We start from the raw sequence: 26,493 nt of genomic DNA on the forward strand, positions 1-26,493 counted from the left end.
AAGTTAAGACTGCCTTATTTTTGTTTGCTTTATTGGGTTGGCAACATACTAAAACAAAAATAAGTCATCAAAAATTCTTTGCTTGTCGCTTTTCAATTATAGACTATTTCATGCAGTAGAAGAATTGATGACTACGTTATAGGAATATTGAAATGCTACAGGACCTCACTTCAGAATGTGCAATTAAACAAACATGGAGAGAACCACTAACACAAATCATACCAAGTTATAGTTTGAGCAGGTTCTTTCACAAGTTCTTCAGAGAGACTTTTAAACAGCTATTAACAGAGAAGAATTTTTTAGTATGACACAGCTGTGGGTTTTTTGTTTGGTTTTGCTTTTTTTAATGTTAACCCAGTGGATTTCAGGTGGTATAGTCACAATAATGATGCCACATCCAAAGGAAATTTTCCTGCAAAGGCGAATTACTTACCTCTGTTAACTTCCATGTTAAATCCTTTAACTAGCAGGAACAAAGAAGGGATACTATGCACACAATCCAGCTGTTTGGGAGCACTATATGGCTTCTATCCAGTTTTAGCCATTGGACTTAAACAGCAGGTGACTTCAAAGAAGGCAAGATGTTGCATTTTTTTCATGCTCATTTGGCCAGTTTAAATATTGCTTTCTCTCCTCCATTTTAACTGGTGAGATAATGTGTAGGGGTACCAGTGTAGTTTGGGGTTGGGGTTTTTTTTGGCACAGGGAGGGTTAAGGATGAAGTGTTTTTTTCAAAGTATAGCTTTTAAATTCAAAAAGCCCCAAACAACCCCAAGAGCACCAAAAAAATGTACTGGCCAGATGCAGCCCCTCAACTACTTCAATGAGCACAGGTCATTCTAGCTTCTGATAACTGATAAATTAGTACCCCTTAATCACTGCTTTAAGGGTCCAGCAGCCACAAACTGAATTTAGGGCAGAAACTGAATGTTCCAAATACTTCTCTACATTTCCAGTCCCATGGCTAAAAGCTTTGCTTCTTAACTCATATAAGTCCTAATAACAAGGTGACATTCCCACATAAAGAGGTTGCCATCATTTACTAACATCAGCTGTTCTGTAAGACAGGTAATCCTATCGCCTTTGGGCAGAATTAAATGTCATAACCAAGATGCTATCATGCCATCTGTGCCTTCTGCTCCCCATTAAAAAATATCTTCACAGTTAAAGCAGCAGCCATACCAGTAGGAAGTTTGAAAAGTAAGACTTGCCACCTATTTGTTCAAATGTTTTGGTTTTTACTGTGAGGGCGATGAGGCACTGAAACAGGTTGCCCAGAGAAGCTGTGGCTGCCCCCTCCCTGGCAGTGTTCAAGGCCAGGTGGACAGGGCTTTGAGCAATCTGGTCTAGGGGAAGGTGTCCCTGCCCATGGCAGGGGGTTTGGAACTTTAAGGTCCCTTCCAACCCAAACCATTCTACGATTCTACGATTTTCCTAATAGTACCATCGTCTTTATTTTCAACATTATACCATTCCTAAAAAAGAAGCTGAAGAGGTAAATTCTGTTTCAGTTTTTTCTGTTTAAAATCTGTTTCAGGATCCTCACCCATATCTTGGCACGTCAGTCCCAAAAGCTGTCTCCGAAAGGCAGGGACCAGCCAAGGGAATCGAGCATTTGCCAGATCATTCACTTAACTAGGAATTTCTTAGAATTAGTTAGATGCTGGAACTCTTGAGTCTCTCGCATATGTTACCCAACTGGAAATCAGAGTAAGGAAGCTATAGCAGACTATAGCTGCCTCTTTCACAAAGAACTACATTGCAACCTTGTGATTACTTCCCCTTTAACTGGAAACACTTAGCAAACAAATAACAAATGAAGCCTTACTTCCCAATACCACCAACAGATACAGTTTAAATATCTACTGAGAGGTTACCTTTGGAAAGCACAACACCAGATTTTCAGTTTGGTTCACATTCAACTAAGTCAACAAGTTTCACAGGAAGAAAAAACAAACTTAAATTATCAGCTCAAACTACCCACCAAGCCATTTTCTAAGTTTTACTACAAGGTCCCCTATCCTCCCAGTACCGCAAGTTAAGGGAATCCTGAATTCATTGCAGGTGGCCTGATGAGCCTTGTAATTAGGACATGCAGTGTGGTCTTTCGGCTTCTTGAGAGCACTAACCCTTTCATTGTGAAATCCTTTCTATCCTGCTAGAAATCTAGCTTAAAATGAGACTCCATTTGAGAGGTATTATTTGATGTATGCTTTTTAAAGAAATACATTGTCTTTGCTAATGGCACACTATGAACACAAAGCAGTCATTGCTTTTGGTGGAATTCATCAGAGCTCGTCTCCCTGCCACCTCCCAGATGGGTACCAATACCCTTGAGACCAAAATGAGTCAGAATGCATTTCCCTCTTCTCTATTTTCCTTTTTTCTGTCATCTGAGACCATCAATATTCTGCCTGTCACTCTAATCATCCCCTGGACATCCTCTTTGAGTGTGAAGCTAATTCAAAGTTTTTGTTCAAAGCCCTTCTTAAAACCCCCTTTTCAGCAGTACAAACACCTAGTAAGGGCTGAGTTGCCGATTTACTCAATTAAGTGTCCCAGACAAAAAAAAAATCCTGCTTTATGTATCTCAGCAATATTAATTCACCTCTTGTCTTCTACAAAGACAAAATGCACTAAATCACCATTTGCACATTCATCACATGTTCCTGAGCTTTTATTATTTGATTCCAGGGGCCAGGGTGAACTTTCCCACCACCACCCTTATTATATGACTTGTTTTTTTGGAACGTCTTTTTTCCTCATCATCTTCTGAAGAACTGGAGATTTCCACAGCTAGCAACAGGATGTAGCACCGTTTGTGCTGGTGCTCTTTATAGCATCTTTCAAATGCCAGATTGATGTGTTTTTCACATTGAGTCAGAGTTAAACTGATTTAAGATCATTTTCCAGGTCAGATTGGCAGGAACTGCTGAAGTGGTTTGCCTGACTCTATACCAGGAGGGATGGGCTGCATCTTGCAATAGTCTAGGAATTTCCCTTAATGAATTAATTGTTCTTTGAAGCACCAGCGACATCAGCAATGTCCATCTTCTCCTTTACTGTCATCTTCTGGGATGTTATGTTTGTGTCTTTTCCTTTTTTAACACTGGGCCTCAAGATGATTATAGGGAGGTATTTCATGGTGGCATGTGTAGACTGGATGTTTTGGCATGTCCAGCTTTGGCACAGATCACACAATTGCCCTGCCAGCTGAACCAGCTGGCCACTTTCAGAGCCATGTATCATGCTTTTGCCACAGAGCCATTGGTGGGTGCTAAGATTATGATGCACTGTCAGTACAGCCTATAGTTTGATGGGATCCTGGCCATCGACAAGGCTTCTGGCTACCATGGTTGAAACAAACAAAATTTTGTAAATGTTTGCTGACAGTGGGCAAAACTGTGGTCATTGCAACCCTTAGGTATCTGTTTTGACCTGAAACATGCCAAGAAGGGTTGGTGAATTACCTAATATCCAGTCCTGCTGTCATATTGCTCCCTTATAATGGGGGTAATAGCTCAATGTAAAGGGTATGTAGAAAAGAAAATAGTCACCACTGTGAGCTTACAGAATCACAGAATCATCAAGGTTGGAAAAGACCTTGAAGATCATCCAGTCCAACCATTAACGTAACATTGACAATTCCCAACTACACCATATCCCTCAGTGCTATGTCGACTCTGAACACCTCCAGGGATGGGGACTCCACCACCTCCTTGGGCAGCCCATTCCAATGCCCAACAACCCGTTCAGTAAAGAAATGCTTCCTAATATCCAGTCTAAACCTTCCCTGGAGCAGCTTGAGGCCATTACCTCTTGTCCTATTGCTTATTACTTGGTTAAAGAGGCTCATTCCCAGCTCTCTGCACCCTCCTTTCAGGTAGCTGTAGAGGGTGATGAGGTCTCCCCTCAGCCTCCTCTTCTCCAGACTAAACAACCCCAGTTCCCTCAGCCGCTCCCCATCAGACCTGTGCTCCAGACCCTGCACCAGCTCTGTTGCCCTTCTCTGGACATGCTCGAGTCATTCAATATACTTTTTGTAGTGAGGGGCCCAAAACTGAACACAGTCATAGAGGTGTGGCCTCACCAGTGCCGAGTACAGGGGTAAGATCACTTCCCTGTTCCTGCTGACAACACTATTGCTGACACAAGCCAGGATGCCATTGGCCTTCTTGGCCACCTGGGCACACTGCTGGTTCCTGTTCAGCTGGCTGTCAATCAACCCCCCCAGGTCCCTCTCTGACTGGCAGCTCTCCAGCCACTCCTCCCCAAGCCTGTAGCGCTGCTGGGGGTTGTTGTGGCCCAAGGGCAGCCTCTGGCATTTGGCCTTATTGAAACTCATACAGTTGGCCTTAACCCATCGCTCCAACCCATCTAGGTCTCTCTGCAGAGCCTCCCTACCCTTGATCTTAAGTCCAATTCAAAGCCTGCTGAAGGCAGCAGATAGATATGCTTATTTTTGTCACTGGGTTGGCCCTGGGAACAGAAATAGCAGCCTCCTGGTGAGCAGGAGTTATATATTCTACATCCCCAGGGGATGTACTAGATTTCAGCAATGGGTAGAAAATTTGGGATTTCACACATTGTGTGTCTATACACCCATGATTCTATAAAAATCTGATAATAGAGAATTTGCAAAGTTACTGATGGGTGTAATGCATGTGAAGTACTTTAAGAATCTCTTGGCAAGAAGGGCTCTTACAAAGAAAGATTTTGTATTATTCCAAGTGTATGTAAGAGAAAGTGGCTCCTAGGGAGACAAAAACTTCTTGAAGGCCCTTAATTAATACTATTTTGGCATCCATAGCACTTCCCCTTCCTTTTAACAATGTGATGCCAAGAATTTCTCATTCCAGTAGTGTCCAATAAATCCTAGAAAATAAACTCCAGTGACTGTTGAAGGTATCTTTGGTTGCTTGATGGCTAAAGCAGCTAAAACCTTTTTGTTAGTTTTTGATACTGCTTTTCCTTTTAAAATGCACAAGTTTAACACCTGATACAATGTGGCTGATTCTTCTCTCAGCAGCCAGAACATTTTGCATCGGCACAGAACTATGCTGCGCTGCAGGTAAAATGATGGGCGCTTCAGTGCCAGGACATGTGTGAAGTCCATTGTGAGAATAGACTCTGCTCTGTGGCCCTTTGAATTGATCCTGCTGCCATGCACCAGCTTCAGCTTTGTAAGAGGGGTCAGTGGAGCTCAACATGTTGTGTTTGACTATAGCGAGGGTGGGTGAAGCAGATTATCTGTATGGCAGTGGCTTGCCACTTAGGCTGAATTTTTATTTACAGTATACACCATCTGCAGTGGGATGAGATTCAATGATAGTTGGGACTCATCCAGGTAATTGTGCCTAGAGCTTCAACATGATTCTTTCGGTAGGTGACTGTCACCCAGAAAATGCACTCACTGTACGGGCATCCTGAATGTTTGAGATCTCTGAGGCAAATGTAATTCCATTTCAGATTTATTTCACAAACTCTAAATGAATTTCAGTGCACATCTACCATATGTATATAACATATATAAGCGTATGTGACATATATAAAGACTATTGAAATATTCAGATTTAACAGCACTGAAAGCAAGGTCTCCACAGAGGCACAGATTGGACCTCTTCTTACCTCACTTTCCCATAAACCAGCAGTTATTCTCTGATGCCTGAATTACATGAGCATAGCATTACTGTGAGGTGTATCAGACCTAACATGGAAACACCCTATGAAATAGGTCTCATCATTTTAGGGTGGAGAGGACTGTCAATAGTTGGTTCTGTTTCTACAGTGATTCATTAACATGTTGGGTTTTTTTGAAGTTATTATTTGCTTTTAAAACTCCTCCTACACTGTTTCTGTTGAGCCTTAACACATTGTGAATGAATCCTTGTTATCTCCATTAGGGAGATTAGCTATTTAGGTGATTATGGGTTTCCTGCTGTTCTAAAACTACTGAATGGCAAATTAGGAGCTCCTGATTTCGATTTGCAGTTTGAGAGAGTGAAGATTCCATTGAGGTGAAGTACAAAAGCTAGGTGTTTACTGTTTATCAGGAAATGTTTAAACCACAGCAGGTTTCCCCTTAGAAAATCCAAGACAGATGTAGATCTGAATGTTTCTTATTATTGTTTGAATATGGCACTCTGTGTTGATTGTCTCATTAACCAGATTGGAAATTAAGAATTTAAATTTTTCTTGGTGTTCTTTTCCTTTCCCTGATTTCAGTACTGTTTGTGTAAATAGTTTTGGACACAAAAACGTTCCCTTTTTTGGGTTGTTCTTTAAGTTTTTTGCCTGCATATTCTAGCCGTACCATAACTGTACCTAGTAGAAAGGTTGGACTAAGTGAACCTTGGCAAGCTCAGTAGTTACCTCAGCAGTGGGGTAACCAGCTCCATTGCACTGCCTTCATGAAACCTCTTTATTAATGGCTCTCCTCAAATATGTAGCCATGTTCCTAATGAAAAAAAAAAAAAAAAAACAACACATTTTTATCTGCTATTTTTATCCTTCCTCTACTCAATCAATCTCAGAACAATCCTTAATACGGTACTGTGTTTCATGTGACTTTTTTCTTTTCTTTTGCAGGCTCTGAGCAGCAGTCTGTACAAGAGTGTATCGCCTTATGGCTCTCTCAATAACATTGTGGATGGGTTAAGCTCCCTCACTGAGCATTTCTCTGACCTGTCCCTTTCTTCAGAAGCCAGAAAACCCAGCAAGAGGCCACCTCCTAACTACCTGTGCCACCTCTGCTTTAACAAGGGACACTACATCAAAGACTGCCCACAGGTAAGGAATATACAATATTCTGGAAAAATCTTTGTGGAAATCTTCACCATTCCTTGATATAGTAACAGATCATTTGACTGATATACTTCTTTAGAGTGAGTAGCACTGAAGAAATATCTTGAAAGTGACAAACTAGCCGTATATTCTTTTAATCTTTTATCATAATGCTGACGGAAGAAATATGCTATTTCATTTACCAAATAAGCATTACAAAACTTATTAATCTAGGCACACGAATAAGTAGATTTTGAAAACCTTAAAAATGGCTACTATGTCATTTTCTATCACAGAGATTGTGTAAAATACATTTTCAAGCAGTGCACTGTACAGTCAGTTTGGCAATGGCACTTAATAAAAATGTAACAAGTTACATATGCTAAAGGAGAAGAAAGCATTACACTGGATGAGAACTTTGAATCAGTGTTGCAGTAAAAGCTCCAAGTATTTCTGTCTTTTGTTTCACCGAAGAGGTTTGCTGTACTTGGCAAGATGTGGTGGTTTTGGACTCCTAGAACTTTTTTGTACTGGCAAAGCTGGCAATATTTATTTCCTTAGAAAAGAGGTATAAACCAGTGTGCACTAAAATCACTCACAAATGGGCAATTTTTTTTCCTGAGGCCCCAAGCAACAGTATGCAAGGTTTCTCCATCCTCTCAAGTTTCAGCTGGATGCAGTCGTGTTGCTGGCTTAAACTTTTCACAATTCCAACAATATTCTGTGTAGAGTCCCAAGGAAATTTAAGTGCTGCCAATACTCTAGAAATACAGATGTGGACATTACAGGCATCCACTTCACTACAACTTAACTTCCTACTCTCTTAATATGTGACTTTCAGCAGAACTGATCTGCTTAAATCAAACTACAGTTAATTCACAGTTTAGGATGTCAGACAGACATACATAATCCAAAACACAGGCAGAAAAGCATCTGCCAGCTGAGCAAGGTCAGCATGAAATCAGTTCTAATGTCATATGAGCTTTAACTACATATATTCCTCCTGCTATTATGTGTAGACTAAACTGTTTTCTTCAAGGACTTTAGCTGTATATTTTTCATTAATTCTAATGAAAGCTGTGGAATCGAAGCACATTTGCAGTCTTGGGTATGGCACTCAAAACCATTTTTATTTCAATATATGTTGAGTAAGGCAGTTTTCTTTAAGAAAAACACTATGACATTTTTTTTGCTAGGAGATCAAAAATACTCTGGTTTGCATACTTCTGTGTTTAATGTACTTAGTATAGCATGTTACCGCAAAACAGAGATAGGACCGTGTAATAGCATACATTTCTTAACAAGAGGATTAAAACTGCAACTACTAAATATGCGGCAGCATGAGAGAGTGTGCTGAACTGGGGGAGATGGCTGTGCTGTGCTACGTAAGAAACAAAGTGAATGCAGCAGGTCTCTTGACGATCAATAAGTGCAAGCTGCAGCTTGCACAGATGGTCCCAAGTGAACGTGTCAGTGTTGGAGCAGTAATGCGTTATTTCATATAGGTATTTTTACAGTTTGAGACACTAGGGATTAAAGAACAGTTAAATAAAATTGACATACCCATAGAAATCCAGGACATGCAAACAAAATAAGGGTCCTGTAGGAAGATTAATTCACTTAAATTGCACATCCTGTGTATTCTTTTTTTAAGATTTCACTAGTAATGTCTTTAATTTCTGTGTGAACCAGGAAATGAAAAGACTGTGGCTGGTCTATGAGCTAGTGAGCAAGGATTGAAGGAACACCGGACCAGGAGGCATCTGCTTGCACTGCACATGGCCTTCTACAGTTACAGGCAGCCGTATCATAATGCCTCTTCTGTAAACTGGTCAGATTTTGGTTGGGAAGTATTTCAGCATTTTGACCTCACTCTTGCTGATGTGGGAAGCTGCACCAGAACCTCAGTCCTCTCCTAATTAAAAATTGCCCAGTTTCCAGGATAAGTGTAACTAATGGCCACTTAGTAGTCATTCGTTCTCCTGCCAACATTGTCGTCCACTGAAATAGATCTTCTCCCTCCTTGGTGTTTATCTCAGGATGTATTAATAGACTGCAATCGTATAGTCTCTCAGCATTCATTCTGTAGGACTAACCAAGCCAAGTTTTCTCTGTTTCCTTGCAAAAAGTAGACAGACTCTCTTTTCCCCAGTCCTCATGGCTGTCCTCTTGTGCTTTTCATCTCCTTGTCTGTGCATGACTACCTGTACGTATGGCACCCCAGAACAGATCTCATCAGTGCCTCTTGCTGTGTGCACAGATATCTGTTTGTATAGATCAGAGTTTATATTACTTAAGGAACAGATGATATGGAATTAGTTCTTTATTGCAGATTTCTGACACAAGCATTATATGATCTAGGCAGCATGTAAGTGCTTTCTTGAAAACAAGCAGACAGGCCTTCACAGAAACTTACTTCCCTTATGTTATCTAAATCTGAGGACAGATCTACAGGGGATGACCCTGTGTGCACGAGTTCTGTTCAAAACATTGAAAGCATTGTGCACAAGAAAGGACCTCCAATGGCGGGATCAGGCCTTTGTCAGAAAGACCCTGTTTGTTACCACTGCCTTTGACAATAACTGCTTTCTTAATTTGTACATTATATGTACTACTTAATAGTTTAGATTTTGATGCTTAGTTTTGCAAGCGCTGTCAAAAATGACAGTTGTTTTGCAAATCCTACCAAAAAAGGGCTGTAGCTATGCGTTTTTAAAATACTTAAATCTGAATAGAGAAAAGAGATAAACTAATCTGATTTGAACAAGATGCATATCAGTAAATCATACAGTATTTTTATTTTCTTTTCATGTAACTGCCTAATAAGAAACAGATTTTGAAACAGGATATTTTATGGAGTTTTTCCTTCATAACAAAGAAATTGTATAACAACTTTGAGACTTTATATCCTCCCTTAATTCTGCTTGTTACAAACACTGTAAGGGCACGTGTTCTTTTTCTCTTACTGTAAAAGTTGGTGGTATACCATACTGATGAAAATACATGTATTGATTCAGATCTGTATCTTAAGGGATGATCATATTCTAGGAGGTTAAATAATTATAAACAAAAAAGTCCAGCCTTAGTATTTGAGTACCTTAGGTATCTGCAGTTTGTCCAATATCCTGTCTAAAATGATCTGTTTGGAAATTGAAAAGGGATTTAGCAAACTTCTATTATTTTAGCATGTAGTTTTTGTGATCCACAGTGATAGAAAGTGTGTTTTCTGTTTTAGAAATTACCAGAAATGAGAGCAATGTTATGATTGCAGTTAATCTTTCCCAATTTACCTACATTTGCAAAAATTTTATTGCAATTATTACATCTATGAAAAGCAGCGCTTTTTATCTTTAGTGTCATCTTTGTAGCATACCTACGTTTTCTCTGAACTAGTTTTTGAGTCTCAGTGGCTTAGATGGTGAAATGCTGGGGTTTCAACCCCAAGCCCCAAATGAAGGTTGACATGTGGGTGATTCCCCCAACCCTTCACAAAGGGGGGTGAGTTTACCTTTAAGCTTCCCTCCAGGGTGCGGCCGGCCTTGCAGGGAGAGCCATGAGGTAAACGAGCCCCGGGAGTCCCGCATTAAGTAAACAAAGGTCAGGTGTCCCACTTAGGGATAAAAGCTGGGACCACTTGCAGGAAGGGGCAGTGTCTGTCTGTGAGGTGGATGCACTTTGCAGAGTTTCTTGTTGGGGAAGGCCCTCCTGCCTCCCTGGGGCTGGGCTCCAGTCAGGTCTGGCTTTTGTAAAGGTGGGCTGTGTAGAGATTCGGTATGTGGCTTCCTTGGTCTTATGTATTTGGTTTGTTGACTCAGTTGTCTCCTGTCCCTTCTATGGGAGACTGCGTGTCACCATTTATTCCACCCATTGTTGGTTGTGTGGTGTTGTTGTTGGGATCAGTGGGATTGATGTCAGTTATGTATAATCCGACTGACTTGTTTGTACCCCCAGTGCTCACCCATGTACTGACCCTTTTGTATCAAATACAATTTGGTTATTGGTTCATCTTTATGCTGGCTGTGTCCTTTATGCTAGGCCTAATAATTGGCAAAACAGATGGTAACATCTTAGTCATGCCTCTCTGATGTTCTTTCACATACAGACCTCTCGCTGACTTGAATGAAGAATGTCCAGAGAATAAAGGTTAAAAGCAGTGCTCTTAAACTTAATAGAGTGACATTCTTAAATTATCATTGACAATGCAGACAAATATACAAAATATTTCTCTTTAAAGAGCAAGAAATGTGAGGGTTGAGAGTATTTTCCTATCTGGCTTACTGGTGGTTAGTTGCATGATTTATAAATATATATGAATATAGATTTATTAAAACTTTGTTTACTTATTTGTGAACTCAGAGGTACTGTGCCGGTGTTTATCTTACATATGCATGATAACCATATGTTTTCTTTTCCTTGCCAGGACAAATAATTATGAGCTCTAGTGAAGATATGACTCTTTATGACATTTATCTAGCAGATATAGAAACTCATAGAAAACTTTTTAAAAAAAGTTACTTTGTCCCTTTTCACCCATTGTCACTGTATTCTATATTTTTAAACCCTACAAAACATAAACAGTGGGTTTGCTTATACTTTGCATGGCCTATACAAAATGAATCTTGGCCCTTTACAGTATAGGGATGTTATCGACATTACTACCCTTCCATGATGTTGTGACCCTAAACTCAGACCTATCATATAGGTTCAATATACAGGAAGTACAGGATAACGGGATATGGAATTAGATACAGTATATATGGACATTTATGAACAAAACACCTGCTTCAGGTTCTAAGAAGTTGCTGAGTGATTGAACCTTTGCCATAGTTCAAAATCTTCTTGGGGAAGGAAATATGTTGACACAGATCCTAGACCTCACTTATTGCATATGTTGTTCCTCTTGTTAATTTGGGCAGTAATGGATTAACAGCAAAGACAGCAACAAAGTTTGTACTTGTAGAGGTCCCAGCTCAGAGCTCCAGCAAAGCATCTCTGTCTTCAGAGTCTCCAAACTGCTCTACCTTGTGTTTCCTCCAGTCCCATCTACTGGTCTCTCTGTCTTAATTTTATTCAAGTTCTGTCAAATTCTTTTGTGAAAATATGTGCAGACCTAGTCACTCAGAAAATACATGGCTCCAGCCGTGTTTTTCTGAATGCTGAACGAGAAGACTGCTCTGATCCCTGTGCCAGTGCCAAGCTTTCTGAAAAAATCTTCCTGACAATTCCTGTAAATTTCTACACAGGCAAGGAACTCTCACACCATGCAGACTTAATGGGGAAAAAACAAACCAAAATGGGCAAATGTCTCTGTTCTGCAGTCAGATCCTTCATGCACTGCAACTATTTAGTCCAGTCCCTGGGAGACACGGAAGTGTTAACACAGCGTCTTTCCCAATTTTACATTGTACTCGTAGAGGAAAACGCGTGTGCATGCTCAGTGAAGCACAGACATACTGCCACAGACGAAATGTAATGGGAAACAATATTAGCCTTATTTTGCAGTGCATTTTTAAATCTGTGAATGAAATGTATGGCATGGCCCATATTAATTAGGCCAACAGTGATCTTTGAAGCAGATCCTGTAAAACTGATGTACCTTGAGAACACTTGTTCAAGTCAATGGGAGCAGTAGGTAATTACTGTGGCTGCTTGAGTTTTCATAGATTTGCTTTTGTGGTTTCATGCAGGATGTGGAAGAAATCAGTGTCAAGCTGAGTTTAGTCCTTTCTTCTTAGTCCATAGCTTGATCTGCCAGATCATACTGCCCTGAAGCTGTCCCTCCCTGTGGTCAGATACAGTGGAGCTGGCTCAGCAGGCGGCTATTTATTTGTCTTCAAGATTGCAGTGACTCTCAGGCCTGAAACATTAATCTGATTTGCCTTGTGTCTTAAGGTTGTGGAAAGATCTCAAATATCCACAATATTGAAGGAGTCCACAGTTGTGCTTTCTCCAGGTAACAAAGGCTGGCTAAGACGGCAGTAAAGAACAAGCTACCATCTTTACAAAGACAGAAAGATTTTACCTTTCTGGTTTTTAGCTTAGAGATCTTAATTAAAAAAAAAAAAAAAAAACAAAACAAAAATGTCTTGAAGTTTATTTTTCTTTTTAAGTGGAAGATGATGTTTCAGAGACCTCTGGAATTAAAGGAGATCATAGACGCTGAAAAATCTTAAAATCTACTCTGAAAATAATATTTTTTGATAGCTGCTACATTTTACAGCAGTCTTTTGGATATTGGGTGATGGTTTCCAAATAAACGCATCTTTTCTCCATTGAACTGAGTGAAATATGGGTATTATTCTTCAGTTATAGGATGAGGGCTCAATCTCCCCAGTCTCTCAGGAATCTAAAACCCTGTATGGCTCAATCTTGCTGGTTCCACCATAGTTTTTCATCAGAGTATACTTACTAGCATTTGATCTGGTTCTGTACAGGTCTCTCCTGTTTATGCGTCAATTCTGTTGGCTTAGAGAGTTATTACAGGCCTGACAGTGGAATCCCTGACTTGAATCACCAAAATTAGTATTTCTCTTACAGAGGCAAAGATGAAAATATGGGATACATAATAAAAGAAAACAACATCTAAACTCATCTCTGGTGCAGTAGCACTGATTTGCATAAGACCAGTACTGAAAGAAAACCTGTATTCCTGTATGGCAAGGAGGAAAAAGTTGTTAATCTCTGCTATATGTAATTGTTTTCAAACTGTCTGTGGCACTCCAGGAAACAAATCTATATATACCCAGCCCCTTGGTTCTCTAGCTTTGAAATACATTTTGATACATTAACCCATTTGGTATAGTGCATATTTCTTCACCTAAATATATCTCTGTGAGAAATTGTAATTCTTAGATGTTTATTCTCTAAATACCTGTGCACATACTAAACTTTCACGTTATAACATACTGGAAGAATTTGAGGGTCTCAAAAGTCTTGTTTATGTACAACACACTATATTCATTTATTAATATTTTTCTGCTCAGAAGCTGCATAAAATTATTTTAGAGGATTTGGACTTGGTTAAGATTTTAAAATTATTTTTTACCACATGCAGCCACTTTGACAACTCCACGATATTAAATATACTATAGAATTTATTGCAGGGTTTTTTTTTCCTCGTATGCTTGAATTTAAGTCCTGCCAAGTTTTCTCAGAGTTTCTGAGATTAGCTAGATATATTTTCTCAAATAATTTCTACTTTTGTTATGAAGACTTGCAGAAATTTTGTAACAAAAGTATGGTGGGCTGTAATTTTGTTACATCCATTTTACTTCTGGAAATGTAAGCTGTTTAACAGTCTGAAACATCGGAAAATACCCATTGCACTCTGTTTTGGAAATTCTGAATAAGCTGTGCATATCATTGATTTAAACCATTTATCACAGAGGCAAGTAATTCAGACAGCTCTATGTGTAGAGGGGATCCAAACAGCCCTGCTTTGAGAGCATACTCCCAAAGTACTAGTTTTGAAACTGTGGCTATAATATGTGGCATTTATGTCCAGTTGTTTGGTAAACTGGATACTTGGAAAGAAGATACTGAACCCTAACATACCAGAATAAGAGCAGTTAGTGAAAAAACAAACAAAAAAACCAAATCCAGAAATACCTAGCAAACTGTGTCTGTGCCCCCTTCCTGTCTAGCATACTACTCAATTTGCATTCTCCAAAGTCTGGAAGACCCGCCAAAACCAAACTCCTCCTTCAGCACCATCACTAAGCCCAATATTACTGTGATTCAGTCTTTATTACTGATACCAGTTCACACTTTTTTTCTTCCTGTGGGAAATGTAATGTAAACCCATGTGATAAAGGCAAATACCATAAGAGGGCTTGCTTGCTTGGTCTTTGCAGTGACCTTGGTGTGGAGTCTCAGGTCCTGTGTGATTGTGTGACAGGTGTTGGAGGATCACCCACCACAGAATTTTATTTAATTTCATTGAGGTTTTCCAACTTCTTTTTGGTTACTTTTGAATCTCATCTGTATATTCACTATCTAGATAATTTCAAGCTGGTTGTCCACTGGCAACAAGGTGGATATCAGGAAAAGAATACCATTTAAATGTAAACCCTTATGGATACCTGGCATTCAAATTGAATAAGGTTTCAGCACTGGTAAAGCCTCATCAGGGTGCAAGTTGAGCACAGTAATTCAGGGAAGACTGGAGAGGAGAAAAATTAATTTGAGGTCTCTGAAACATTACTTCTGTTGAAAGACTGAAGAACCAGTCTTGCTTGCTCCCACAAAAAGACACATTAATAATTTGCAAATACATAGAAAACCTTGCATGAAGGGCACAGTTTGTTTTCCAGATCCACAGCTAGTGAGTCCAGAGCACCGGACTTCAACTAGGCTGCTCTTCCTACATGTGAGGCATTGAAAGAGAGTGCCTGGGAAAGCTCTTGGTCATTGGAAGACTTTCAGAACAGTATGGATAAACATACATCAGGATTTCATGGGTGATCCTGTCAGGGACAAATAAGAGTACATCCCAAAGCATCTCTCAGCCTTACATTTCTACTATTGTATATCTGTGTACTAGTAATACAACTCATTATCTTAAACATGCATAATTTATATTTAAAAACCATGAGCAACAGACCAGACCCAAGTCACTGAGACACTTACAAACTCCTTTGAAGTAGACTGAACATAGCTATTGCATTGGTCTAAATCTGAACTCTGTTTACTAACAATTTGGTATTTGCTTAGTTTGCAGTAAAACTCTTGATAAACCATAATTGAGTGCTTATCTTGGAAATGAATACTGCAAGCATTCTCTTGAGAGGGCAACTAAGGCTTGGTGTCCAGCCCTCTACAAGCTGATTGATAGATAATTTGGAGAGAGAACTACCAGGTCAAAACCACACCAGTTTATCAATTCCTCATTTGCACTGATAAGAAAGGAGTAATGGAAGATTAAGTAAATCAAGTTTTCTCACTTTGTAAAACTATTTTGGTTTTGTGTGAAATATAGGTTGTGAAATTTCCATCTGTGAGTGGAAGTGTTCAAGATCTGACTGGACAAAGCCCTAGGAAACCTGACCTGAACTCAGTGTTGGTCCTGCTTTGAGCAGGAGATTGGACTTGGTCACCTCTCAACATCCCTTCCCAACTTAATGATACTGTGATTCTATGATCATTAACTAAATTTTCATGCTCTGCAATAAGAGGTCATTGATTGTTCTTCAGGATCTCTGTATCTCCCAGCTCTAATGTCTACCACAACCCTTCCTTACTGTGCTTTTAATAAAATACTCTTGCAAAATACAATACTGCTACAACATAAAAGTTGAAGTAAACAGGCATTTATTACAACAACAAATACAGAAAACAAAAGACCCTAAACCTTGGAAATAACACCTGTCAAAATGTCCATACACAAACACTTCCGGTAAAAATGTAGCTTCATTTTATCCATATTTATAAAGTAAATCCATATTTAGAAAGTCAATCAAGTAACTTTTTTTCAAACATAATCTTCTCTACAAAACTAACTGTTTCAACAAGGTGTTCAGCTGAAACAGCAGGAGAGGTTGAAGTGGACATCTGAAGTGGAGGAAACCACTTTGCAGTGGTTTGAATTTGTTTTGCAATAATTGTTTTCCAGTGTTTCATAAGCCTCATTTACCCAAATGATCATTTATGTCTTGGCATTTCTGGTTTTAAATTCTGAAAATTTTCACATCAGCCAAACGTATTGATATTTCAACTCTCCTTCCCAGTTTTAACAGAACCTCATTTCCTTGTTTCTCAAAAAAGAAAATGTGTTTTCTGATAATCCCCATGCCCAATTAAAGAAGGCTTACATGGTCTGAGCAGAGGCTGGGATGGTGTCAGATAAACGGGGCACGCTCTGGCTGTTGAGGAGAAAGGGACTGTTAGGGGAGTAAACTGCCGTGTCTCTCCCTCCCTTTTCCTTTTAACTTATTATATGGAGGAGGAAGATGGCAAACAGATAGCAAAAGCAATGAAGGATGAGAACAAATCACTAAAGGCAGAGTAACAGTTTCTGCTGGCAACAGCTAGCAGCGGCAGCTCAGCTTCTCCTTGCTTTTCTGATTGTCCCAGGTCAGTCTGTAGATTGTGAGGACACAAATCCGACCCAGGGGACCCCTCTCATTTTCCTGATGTCCAGATGTACCAGTCAGTCCTGTCTTTCCCTCCTGTTATGTCACTTCCCTCAGGAACTTAAGATACTAAATGGAAATTAATCCCTCTTCCATTTACCTGGTATAGCACAAGTATTGGTGTTATTCTGCTCTATCTGGCTTATGTGAATAAATGCAAAAGGAGCCTTATATATTTTGATATGGCCCCTTTTAAAGCTATAAAAAGGTCTACTGTGAGATGTGAACAGAGTTTCTCAGGTAGCTAATGCCCATCTATGCCTTGTGGGGTTTTATATATCCTTTGGACTGGCTGAGTAAGTTGGATCAGAAGCAGGAGAGAAGGCAGCACTGCATGGATCAGGGACACAAGTCTTTGTGCTATACTGATGCATGGATATCAGCCTCATGGACATCAAGCTCAGGATAACCTTACTGTAAACTTTGTTCCTTAACATTTTATATTTTCTGCTAGAAATTATCTGTCATGTTACTGACATTCTCATGTTATTTAAGGAGACATTTCCCAGGTTTGTAGAGGCTTGTTTTTCTCTTAAAAACCAAGCTTTTTCTTCCAAATTTCCTTTATGGGGCAGAAAAGCTAAAAATAATTTGTATAGTAATTAGAGAAAACAAAGAATAAACCTTTCATTTCAGAGCCTGGTCAGTGCCAAATTATTAGCTAAGGCAATAAAGCCCATAGACAGGCACTTAAGTTCAAACATTTCAGGATTTTAGCAGGAACAGCAGACGTTTTGAAAACAATGTAATCTTGGTTACTAGCTCATCCTCAGATTTGCATCTGATTTTCCACAAGATACTTGCTACTCTTTGTTTCAAACTTATTCTCTGACTGTGCAGAAATGTGCATAGGAGTACAGCAGCACCTTTTGAGATCTTTTGTGTTTCTGAACATCTCCTTTTTCATTCTGCAAAGAAAGAGGACATTTCAAGTAGGCTTAGACATGGTCTGACGTTGTAATTTTTGGACATGAGTTTAGAGTAACAATGAACATCTCCCAGGTTCAAGGGTTTCATATACAAAATACTGCTTTCAAGTCCATTTCTAATTTTAACCCAAGTTGCAGGTGTGCAACTATAGATAAAACTCTGCAACAGCCCAGACAGATCAATACTTCCACCTGAGCCAGCCTACCCACACCACCTGGCAGCCGAGAACACCCAGCGCAAGTGCACACTCAGCCCTCCCAGCTACCCACACCCAACCCACGCTACCCCGTGGGTCTTACATGGGCAAGGAAAGGAGGCCCTCAGAAGGCTTCACAAGAGCAGAGATAACCTCCAAGATAGTTTTATATAGCAGTCATGTTACTCCTAAACACCTGATTCCACAGTTGAGGAAATTAGAAGAGAAAAAAGTGGGGGAGAGTAAGGCTCCTTTCAAACAAAAGGCAAACAAAAAGGCCTTGCTATGAGATCAAAGGAGATTCATCATTAAAGTAGGTAGGTGGCTTTAGTTGAAATAGTTTTAAAAAACAGCACCTAATAGTAGTCATTTCTTATGGCTTTATTATTTCTTAATGCAAGTTTATATTTCTTAATGCAAGTTAGAGCTCTGCTACTTAAAAGAATTTCTGTGAATTCTAGTTAAGAAGGTTTAATAGATCAGAGCTAAATGACAAAACTACTTTGCTGTCTTAATAATTTTTAGCAAGAATCATGAAAAATTCCTCCTGTAATGTCAGGTGTCCCTGGGCCAGGTTACCTGTATGCGTTACATGAAGGCAAACCACCACCAAAATGGTTGCACTGGATTCTGTGCCGTGCTTGCCACTTGTCAAAGTGTTTACACAAAACATGAGAAAGTGGAGAATCAAGACCAGGAGTTTTCAGGTTTCCTTGAAAATGGTTACTTGTGTAAATTTAGGGGATCATTCCTATCCTGAGATGGTTATATGACTGTGACAGGTGAAATACATATCCACCTGCATTTCACCTGTCACAGGCATATAACTTTCTCAGGATAGGTGATATCTCTATCTCCTAAGATAGCGTAGAGTGCTGTTACACATATAAAACTAACCATACTCGGATGTTAGAGTGCACTAGTCATTTCTGCATTAGGGACTGAAATTTTCCATCAGTTTTCTGCTGACCTAAGTATGTTACACAGTTGTATCCTACATGATGTAATGTGGACATCGAATGTATAGGCTGAAGCTGTGAAGAGGGGACAGTGGCCTGTTTAGGTGACGTACGTTTTCCTGAGCTGACTTGCAGAGGAGTGTGAAGGCCTGACTTCCACATTCAGCCTTTCTCTAGGATCTTTAATCACTATGCCCTCTCAGCTTTTCACCATTTTGTAATTTTGCTTGGTTCCTTATGCTAGACCTATCTGATCATCTAAAACATGACCAAAAGCTTCTTGTTGATCCCTTTTCTTCTGTGTGACCCAGTCGCAAAGGATACTTTGAGTCTCCTCATCTCTGCTTAGTGTCCTTAGAAGACAAGAGACTCTGACTAGATAGCATGGCACTTGTGAGCCACAGGTCCTTGTGCACTGGGGAAGGAGAAGAAGGATAAGGTGGGCTGTAAAGATGGATGTTGTATGCCTGCAGTCATCACTCTTAGCAAACAAAATGAGATCCAGCAGTCATCCAGAGTAGCATAGCACCATGTACAGGACTGACAGATGATTACTGCTTGTATTACTATTTCTGTTGTTCAGTAATGAAAGCTATGGTAATTAAAAACAGTCTGGCTTTTAGGCCACTGCTAACACTCCTGTTAAACTTTTTTAAAAATTGTCTTTCTTGCTGGTATCATTTACAGCAGTCTCCTGAGCACCAAGTCTTAACTATAATTTTATGGATGGTTTGTGATAAATTATTCCTTGCATACTATACTGAATCTATTTAAATAGAAGGCAGGAGACACTTACTATAAATCTGAACAGTGATGGTATTAATGTGAAATGGAATGAAAGGCTTTTTTAAAAATAATGTTGACATAAATAAGTAAATAATACAATGTTCTCTATAGCTTCTTGAGACACAATATATCAGTGTAAGTGGGTGCAGCTAATATGGGCTGTACTGTTTATGCTGAGCTCACAACATGACTCACATTTTGTATTTGTTTGTAAAGTTAAAGAGGAGAATGGGGCAATTTTTTTTAGCATTAACATAATTTTAACTCTCATCTGCTTTCTTCTGAGCTCCCATTCCTGATTCAGCATGCATGAGTCTGCTAATGAAATCCAGATGTCAGACGAAAAAACAATAAGCTTTCCCACCCATCTGGTGGATCAAGTTTCTCAGAGATTGGAAAAAAAAGAATCAGGAAAGATTCCTAGAATGTCTGAAACTTTAGATTTCAGTGTGTTTTCAGAAAGCAGAGGGCAGCAGGAGGATGGTTTGGGGGTAAAATTGATAGCAAGTCAAGATTCTTGGTGGAAAAATGAGAAAAAATTAAGTGGTTATGTTCTCATTTACTCTGAGCCCTAATCAGACCTTGTATATCCCAAGTTCAGTGCCACTACTGAAAAATTACATTGAGCATCACAAATAGCAGTTCTGAGTCAGAAATAAAAAAGAGCAATGTGATGTCAATTATTTGTTTTATTCCTTGGCTTTGCTGTTTCAGGGTCCCAATCCCTCCAGAGATTCAATAAACCTAGGAGAATAAATTATAACATCAGCCCCAAGTTTACTTTGGAGAATTATTTGCAGGAACTCACAGCTGTGACTCTGCGCTTTCTCTCTTTCAACCCTCACCTTAAGCGTAACTTTAGTCCTAGGTCAAGCTGTACACAATGTGCCTAAGCCCTTTCCAAGACCAAGACTTGTCCACAGGGAACAAGTTTTTCACAGTCCTCATCTTCTTTGGCAGCCTCTTTCCAGTCCAAATCCAAACCCTGAGGCTTTCTCTTTCTCTCAACCCCAACCTTGACCATAATAAACCTAAGCTTTAGACAGAGCAGTCCAGTCCTTCAACTGAAGCTTTGCATTTTTTCTTTCTACTATTTTTCCTTTCTGGCATGTATCATAATCCTTGAAATTTATTACACCTTAGGCCTGAGAAGAAGGGGTCAGAAATTTCTGTACCAAAAGTCTTGGGCCAAGTAGCCACTTGGAAAAAGAACTTTGTTTCATTTTTAAGGGAAATACTTAACAAAAATCAATTTTACTTAAGCTTTTTATGTGACTAATTCAAATGAATGTTCCCAGTAATTTTCAGACAAGTGAATAATTGAGATAAAAATGGTGTCTTCTGTAGTTCCAATAACATTAGGATGCATCAGGGTTTGCTTTGACTCCAAGAGGCGTGTTTCGATAGGCACAGATTGTGAGGCATTGCGAGCTTACCTCATTTTAATTGTATTTGACTTAAAAGAAGCTACAAAGTTGCTTTTGTGCTACTTTTGCATCTACATTTCCACAGCCATGCTCCTCTAGATTGGCAAGATAGAAATGTTTTACAGGTTGCTCTGCCAACTATGTTGCAACAGCAGACTTCTCTTCTACACAGGCATTTCCCTGATCTGTGGATGGTGGGCTGCTGGCCTCACCGTGAAGGAAAACTCCCTCTCAGTCACTCCGGTCTGTTCTGTCAGCTCCATTCCCCTTTCATGGAATTTAGCATCTGAGCATTCTCAAGATGTATGCTTGTGGTTTGCTCCCCCAGTCTCTTCCCAGGGTCTGTCTTGTGCATATAATGTAGTGTTTCTGTTTAGTAACTGTTTTCTTTAAACATCAGAAAAGTGAGGTCAGATATATGTACCTTGCACTTGGAATGGGAGAAGGTTCCTGGTGAGCTTTAGTTCCTGTGAGAGCATGTAAGATTGTCTCAGCTCAGCTTGTAACCCAGGAAGAGATTTCCTTTGCCTACTAATGAGCACTGCTCTGCTGGAAGAAGTTTCCGTTACGCCAGAAAGCAGAGCGTTTGACAGAAGTGGCCTTCTCTCAGTGATGCACCTCACCCAGACACGTCTGACCACGGTGCCTGCAGGCCTGGGCAAGTTCTGCCTCTGCTGCTGGCCAGCTGGTCCAGGCTACTTCTGATGCAAAAGTCCTGTAACCAAACTTGTTGAGACATAATAGTGTTCTGTAGATTTGGGGTCTTCAAATGCCACAGCTTCACACCTGTGAATGTTGTACTGTTTTCTGTGGAGGACTGTGGTTATACCTATTAAGATGAAGATAAATCTTCCATCCATCAGGAAATGGCAGAATTACTCATGGATGCTGCTATTGGTAATTTAGCATTTGCAGAGACTCCAGAACTCTCTGCTGCCAGACTGATGAGAGCTATTGAACGTTTGTGCCTCCTATGAAGGGAACTGCTTTGTAGCTACAGGCACTTCAGAGTACTTGTTCACTACTTTGTGTTTGGTGCAGATTATCGAGCTGTTCATTATTCATGAGCTGATTTTATCTGAACCCTTGTTCACATTGGTGATTACTTGTGATGATGGATGGTTAGAGCTGGGTGCAGTCTGCATACTTTGCATTAGAGTCTGTGTTGTTTTAACTGGTTCATCTGGTAGTTGTACACAGAGATTCAACAGGACCAGTGCACACAGAAACCACAGTGGGGACCAGTGGCAGAGCTGTAATCAGTCACTGCTCTTGGGGAGGGCAGACCGAGCAACTATTTCCATAAGGATGTAATCTCTTGGACCTTGCCCATCTTACTCAGGAGGTAGAGCAGTATCTTATGAAAGCATGGCTTTTCACAAACATTTCTTATCATGCCTTTTCTCTTTACCACATAGTCTTCTGTCTTGCAAGCCCCTAATACATCAGATGACTGATAAGGGCCAAAAGCAGAAGCTAGTAGAGATAAGAGCCAGGGAAGTGTGAGAAGACAGCTGTTGCCTGAAGACTACCAGCTGTTGAAAAATAACTAGAGAGGGCATTGTACAACATCGCCCTAAGGTTAGTTAAATAAGGACTTAGTCTAACTCCCATCTGTATCTGTAGAAAAGACCTACTTGTTTCAGTAGGAGCTGGAGATAGACGTAAGCAACTTTGGATGGTCAGCCTTCAGAGACAAGCGGTTGTCTTGCTCCAGCAGAATTATTGAAGCATGTACAGAAGGTATGACCCTGCTGACCCCATGTTCTGCATCCTGTCATACCTTCTCTTTATCTCACCTCCATTCTTCAGATTCTTTCCCAACCAATTCCCCTCCTTATCCACCAGCTGCTACAGTAAATCCCTCATTCCTTTTTCAGAGTATCTAAGATCAATATTTTGCCCCATTCAGTCTCCTTTCCAAGATGCCTTCCATTGATGTAGGAAAATTAAGGCTGAAGAATGGATATTTGGCACATTGAAACAGATGTAATGGGGAATGGAAAGCACAGCTCTTGTATTCCTGTATACAGTTCCCAGAGACACAAGCCTTATCTAGCTTTTTCAAACTGAACCTTTTTTTCAGATATTTTTCTCTTTTAATCTCCAGTGGCTGTCATTTCATTCATCACTGTCATTTTATTAATCATTTTAGAAAACATGGTGCTTATCTGCTTAGCACATCTTGCAAGTTAATACACAGTTGTTTCATCCCTGGATAGTTTTAACATACTTTGGGTGGTTATGTTACAAGGAACATAGCCAACGTGCAGTGAGCCCCAAAAATCTATAGATTTAGATCTGTGGAAAAGCAACTTGAAGTTCTTGAAAAAGCCCATAGTTTTAGTAGGACTCTATAAGTCAGCCTGTCAGCCAGCAGTTGAATATCCAGCAGTAAATATTCACTGTCTCCTTGTAAAATTGATGTAATCCATTGTGCTTCTTAAAAATCCTCAATTCCTGATTCCTTCTCACTTAAGGCAGTTCTATCTGGGATGAATAACTGAATTTGGACTCTCTAAGAAATACCATACTGTGCACTTCCAGGAGACAAATCTTCTTGGAGATATTTTTTTCTTTTAAGCCTTCACTGACTTTTCTGTTGAAGTATATTACATGGACTAATCAGATAAATGTCCCACAGATTACAGAACTAGTGTTCCACCACATACAGCTGAGCCTTTTCTGCTAGCTTGGCCTCGTTTTGTACAGGTAGAACTAGACAACTATCCTACAGAACACAATGTAGGACATCAGTCTATTTTCATTTCATTTATGATCAATTTGGGCGAAAGGAGTTTGGTTTTAGTTGAATTTGAACAGTCCGACATAGTTTGAACATGCAACTAGATTACCAGTATTCTAACATTCAGATTTGTTGCTTAACTATGACTGGTTACTAAACTCAGATGATATTGTTCCTTACAACAAAAATAGCAACATTGGTTTTCCAGAAATATTGTACCAGGAAATGTGTTTGCTTAAATCTTTGTAAAAAGTGAAGATGATTGAAGACAGTTCACCAAAAATCAGCAGATATTTAAATAATAATTTATCATACACTCAGTCCTTTTCAAAATCTAGTCTTACATACTTTTGCAGTCATAAATAAATCAAGAAATGGGGTCTTCAGCACATCAATATGAAACTTTTAGAGTTGAAAAACCCTTAGTGTTTGCAAACACTCACTGTTCATACTAAATACCACTTTTATTCTCCCCATTACTCTTCAGAATACAGGTACTTTACAGGAAACCTTCCACATGACTGGAATATGAAATCACAGAATCAACAAAACTGCTGAGGCTGGCAGGGATCTGGGGAGATCAGCTGGTCCAACCACCTGCTCAGCACCCTTTGGGTATTGAATGTCTCCAAGGATGGAGACACCACAACCTCTCTGGGCACCCTGTGCCAATGCTCAGTCACCCTTTTCTTATATTTAAAGGGAATTTCTGGTATGTCGGTTTGTGCCGTGCCTGTTTCCTTCTGGATTGCATCTCCTCTGCCACTGGATACCAGTTTGAAGAGTCTAGCTCTTCTTTAATCTCTCCCATGCTACATGCCAGCTACACAAAGCAGAATCTCGGGAGCCTTTTAAATTAAATATTAGTCATGCTGAACAGGTTTTCAGTGTGTGGGAAGCCAGGATGGCCATGTGGTACCATTTTGCCACCTCCAAAGTCTAACAGGGTTGATGCTAAAGTATCTGATTCGTAGAATATTAGGAGTCACTTGGATCTAAACTCTGGCTGGGCTCTAAACAGTTATACATTATATGACATGGTGCACTGCCACATAGAGAATTAGGGTTGCATTCATCGCAGCATGTGATTTCCACTTCTGGAAGTAGCTCCTTCAGAGCTACCATGACACAAATATACCCTACAAGTGTCATAGGATAGAAAATAAGAGGTATACTCATGACAGATTACCAGGTGGAAGACAATTTTTTCTCTCAAATGCTGAGTACACTCTGGGAAAAGCACCCATCAGTCAAGTCAATGAATTGATAAAATTTTGACCATCTATATAGTTAATATGGAAACTTCTCTTGAGGCAGGCACTACATTTCAGATGCTGAGGGTGTTGAAGGTCTGAATACATTGGATTAAAACATGTGGAAGTAATGATCTAGAGTGAAATAATGACTGAAGTAACATTCTGACTACCTCAAATTCCACTTTCTCTGTCTGAATTGGAGAGAGGGAAAAGAAAGACAAACTCAAACCAGAATTCCATTTTAGAATATCTGCACTGGCTTTAGTATTTTCATCAACTTCTTGACAGAGAATGGTCTTTGCACTGCAGATTTTGTGTTGCAGTTAGTTTGCAATTAGTTCTCCATTTTAAACAGAATTACAGGACTAGGATTTTCAAAATCTTTACTCCCTCTTCTCTGTCCTTGCTGGACACAACCTCTCCTAAATTTTCAGTGGTGTTTCGTGTGTTAGGCCTTAAGGCTGAAGGCGCAGGTAAGCCTAACAGGGTCAGCGCTCAAAGACAAATAAGCGTGATTCTGTTCGAGTCTGTGGAGATGCATCTGTTTGTAATATTGGATGATCTACAATAACAAACAGGAAAATCCAGGTAATACTGTTAGCTGAGAATTTCAGCTGGCGTGGCATTCTGACTTTATTTAGCTGTTGCATTTATGTGGTGGAAAGAACTTAAATTGCACGATGGGTATGTGAATCTTGAGTCAGAAGTGGCAAGGCAACTTCCTTGACCATTTATTGTACCTCGTACTTTTCTATGCATTTCCACATAAACCAAACATTACTTATTCTGTAAAATGCCCCTTGTTACAAAGCTGTTTCTTTCTGATCCAAGGCTGAATATACAAGTTTTGAAAACCTTCATCGTAGCTGACCCTGAGGCCCTTGAGTCAGATGCACTGGCAGTGCTACAGAGCTGGCCTGTGGTGGATGCACACTCTGTTTCCAGCACTTTACTGGCCACTTCAGTCCTTGAAAGTAGTAAACCTTTCGCTTGTTTCTGCACAGCTAACCTAATTGCTAGAGAACTGGAGTGCTTTTTTTTTCTTTTTAGTCACTAGTCTTGATTAAAAAACAAACCGAACTAAACGACACTGTCGAAGCACATAAGATCATCAGCGATGAAGAAAAACTTTTTTTTCATAGCGTTACACTGGAAACTCAAGTTTAGCTGATTAACAGCAGTGGTCTGAGATAATTTTCATAATCACTCTTACAAGAAGAAACCTGTACTTACAGTAACAAGTTATACATCTAATTTTACATTTGGCCATGCTAAAACAT

At 39.7% G+C, this 26,493-nt stretch overlaps 1 protein-coding gene across 3 annotated transcripts in view; it reads left to right on the top strand.

The window, feature by feature from the left end:
* ZCCHC24 (zinc finger CCHC-type containing 24) overlaps positions 1 to 26,493 on the top strand; it is a 138,963-nt gene that overhangs the window by 11,883 nt on the left and 100,587 nt on the right. For all 3 annotated transcript variants that reach the window (XR_012633712.1, XM_074907126.1, XM_074907125.1), the window contains exon 2: positions 6,589 to 6,789. Coding sequence is in view for 2 of the 3 variants with exons in the window: in XM_074907126.1 (XP_074763227.1) it covers positions 6,589 to 6,789 (201 nt within the window). In the remaining variant the exon portion in view is untranslated. The remainder of the gene's footprint in view (positions 1 to 6,588; positions 6,790 to 26,493) is intronic.

The sequence above is a fragment of the Athene noctua genome, chromosome 5, assembly GCF_965140245.1.
Source record: "Athene noctua chromosome 5, bAthNoc1.hap1.1, whole genome shotgun sequence".
NCBI classification, from domain to species: Eukaryota; Metazoa; Chordata; class Aves; order Strigiformes; family Strigidae; genus Athene; species Athene noctua.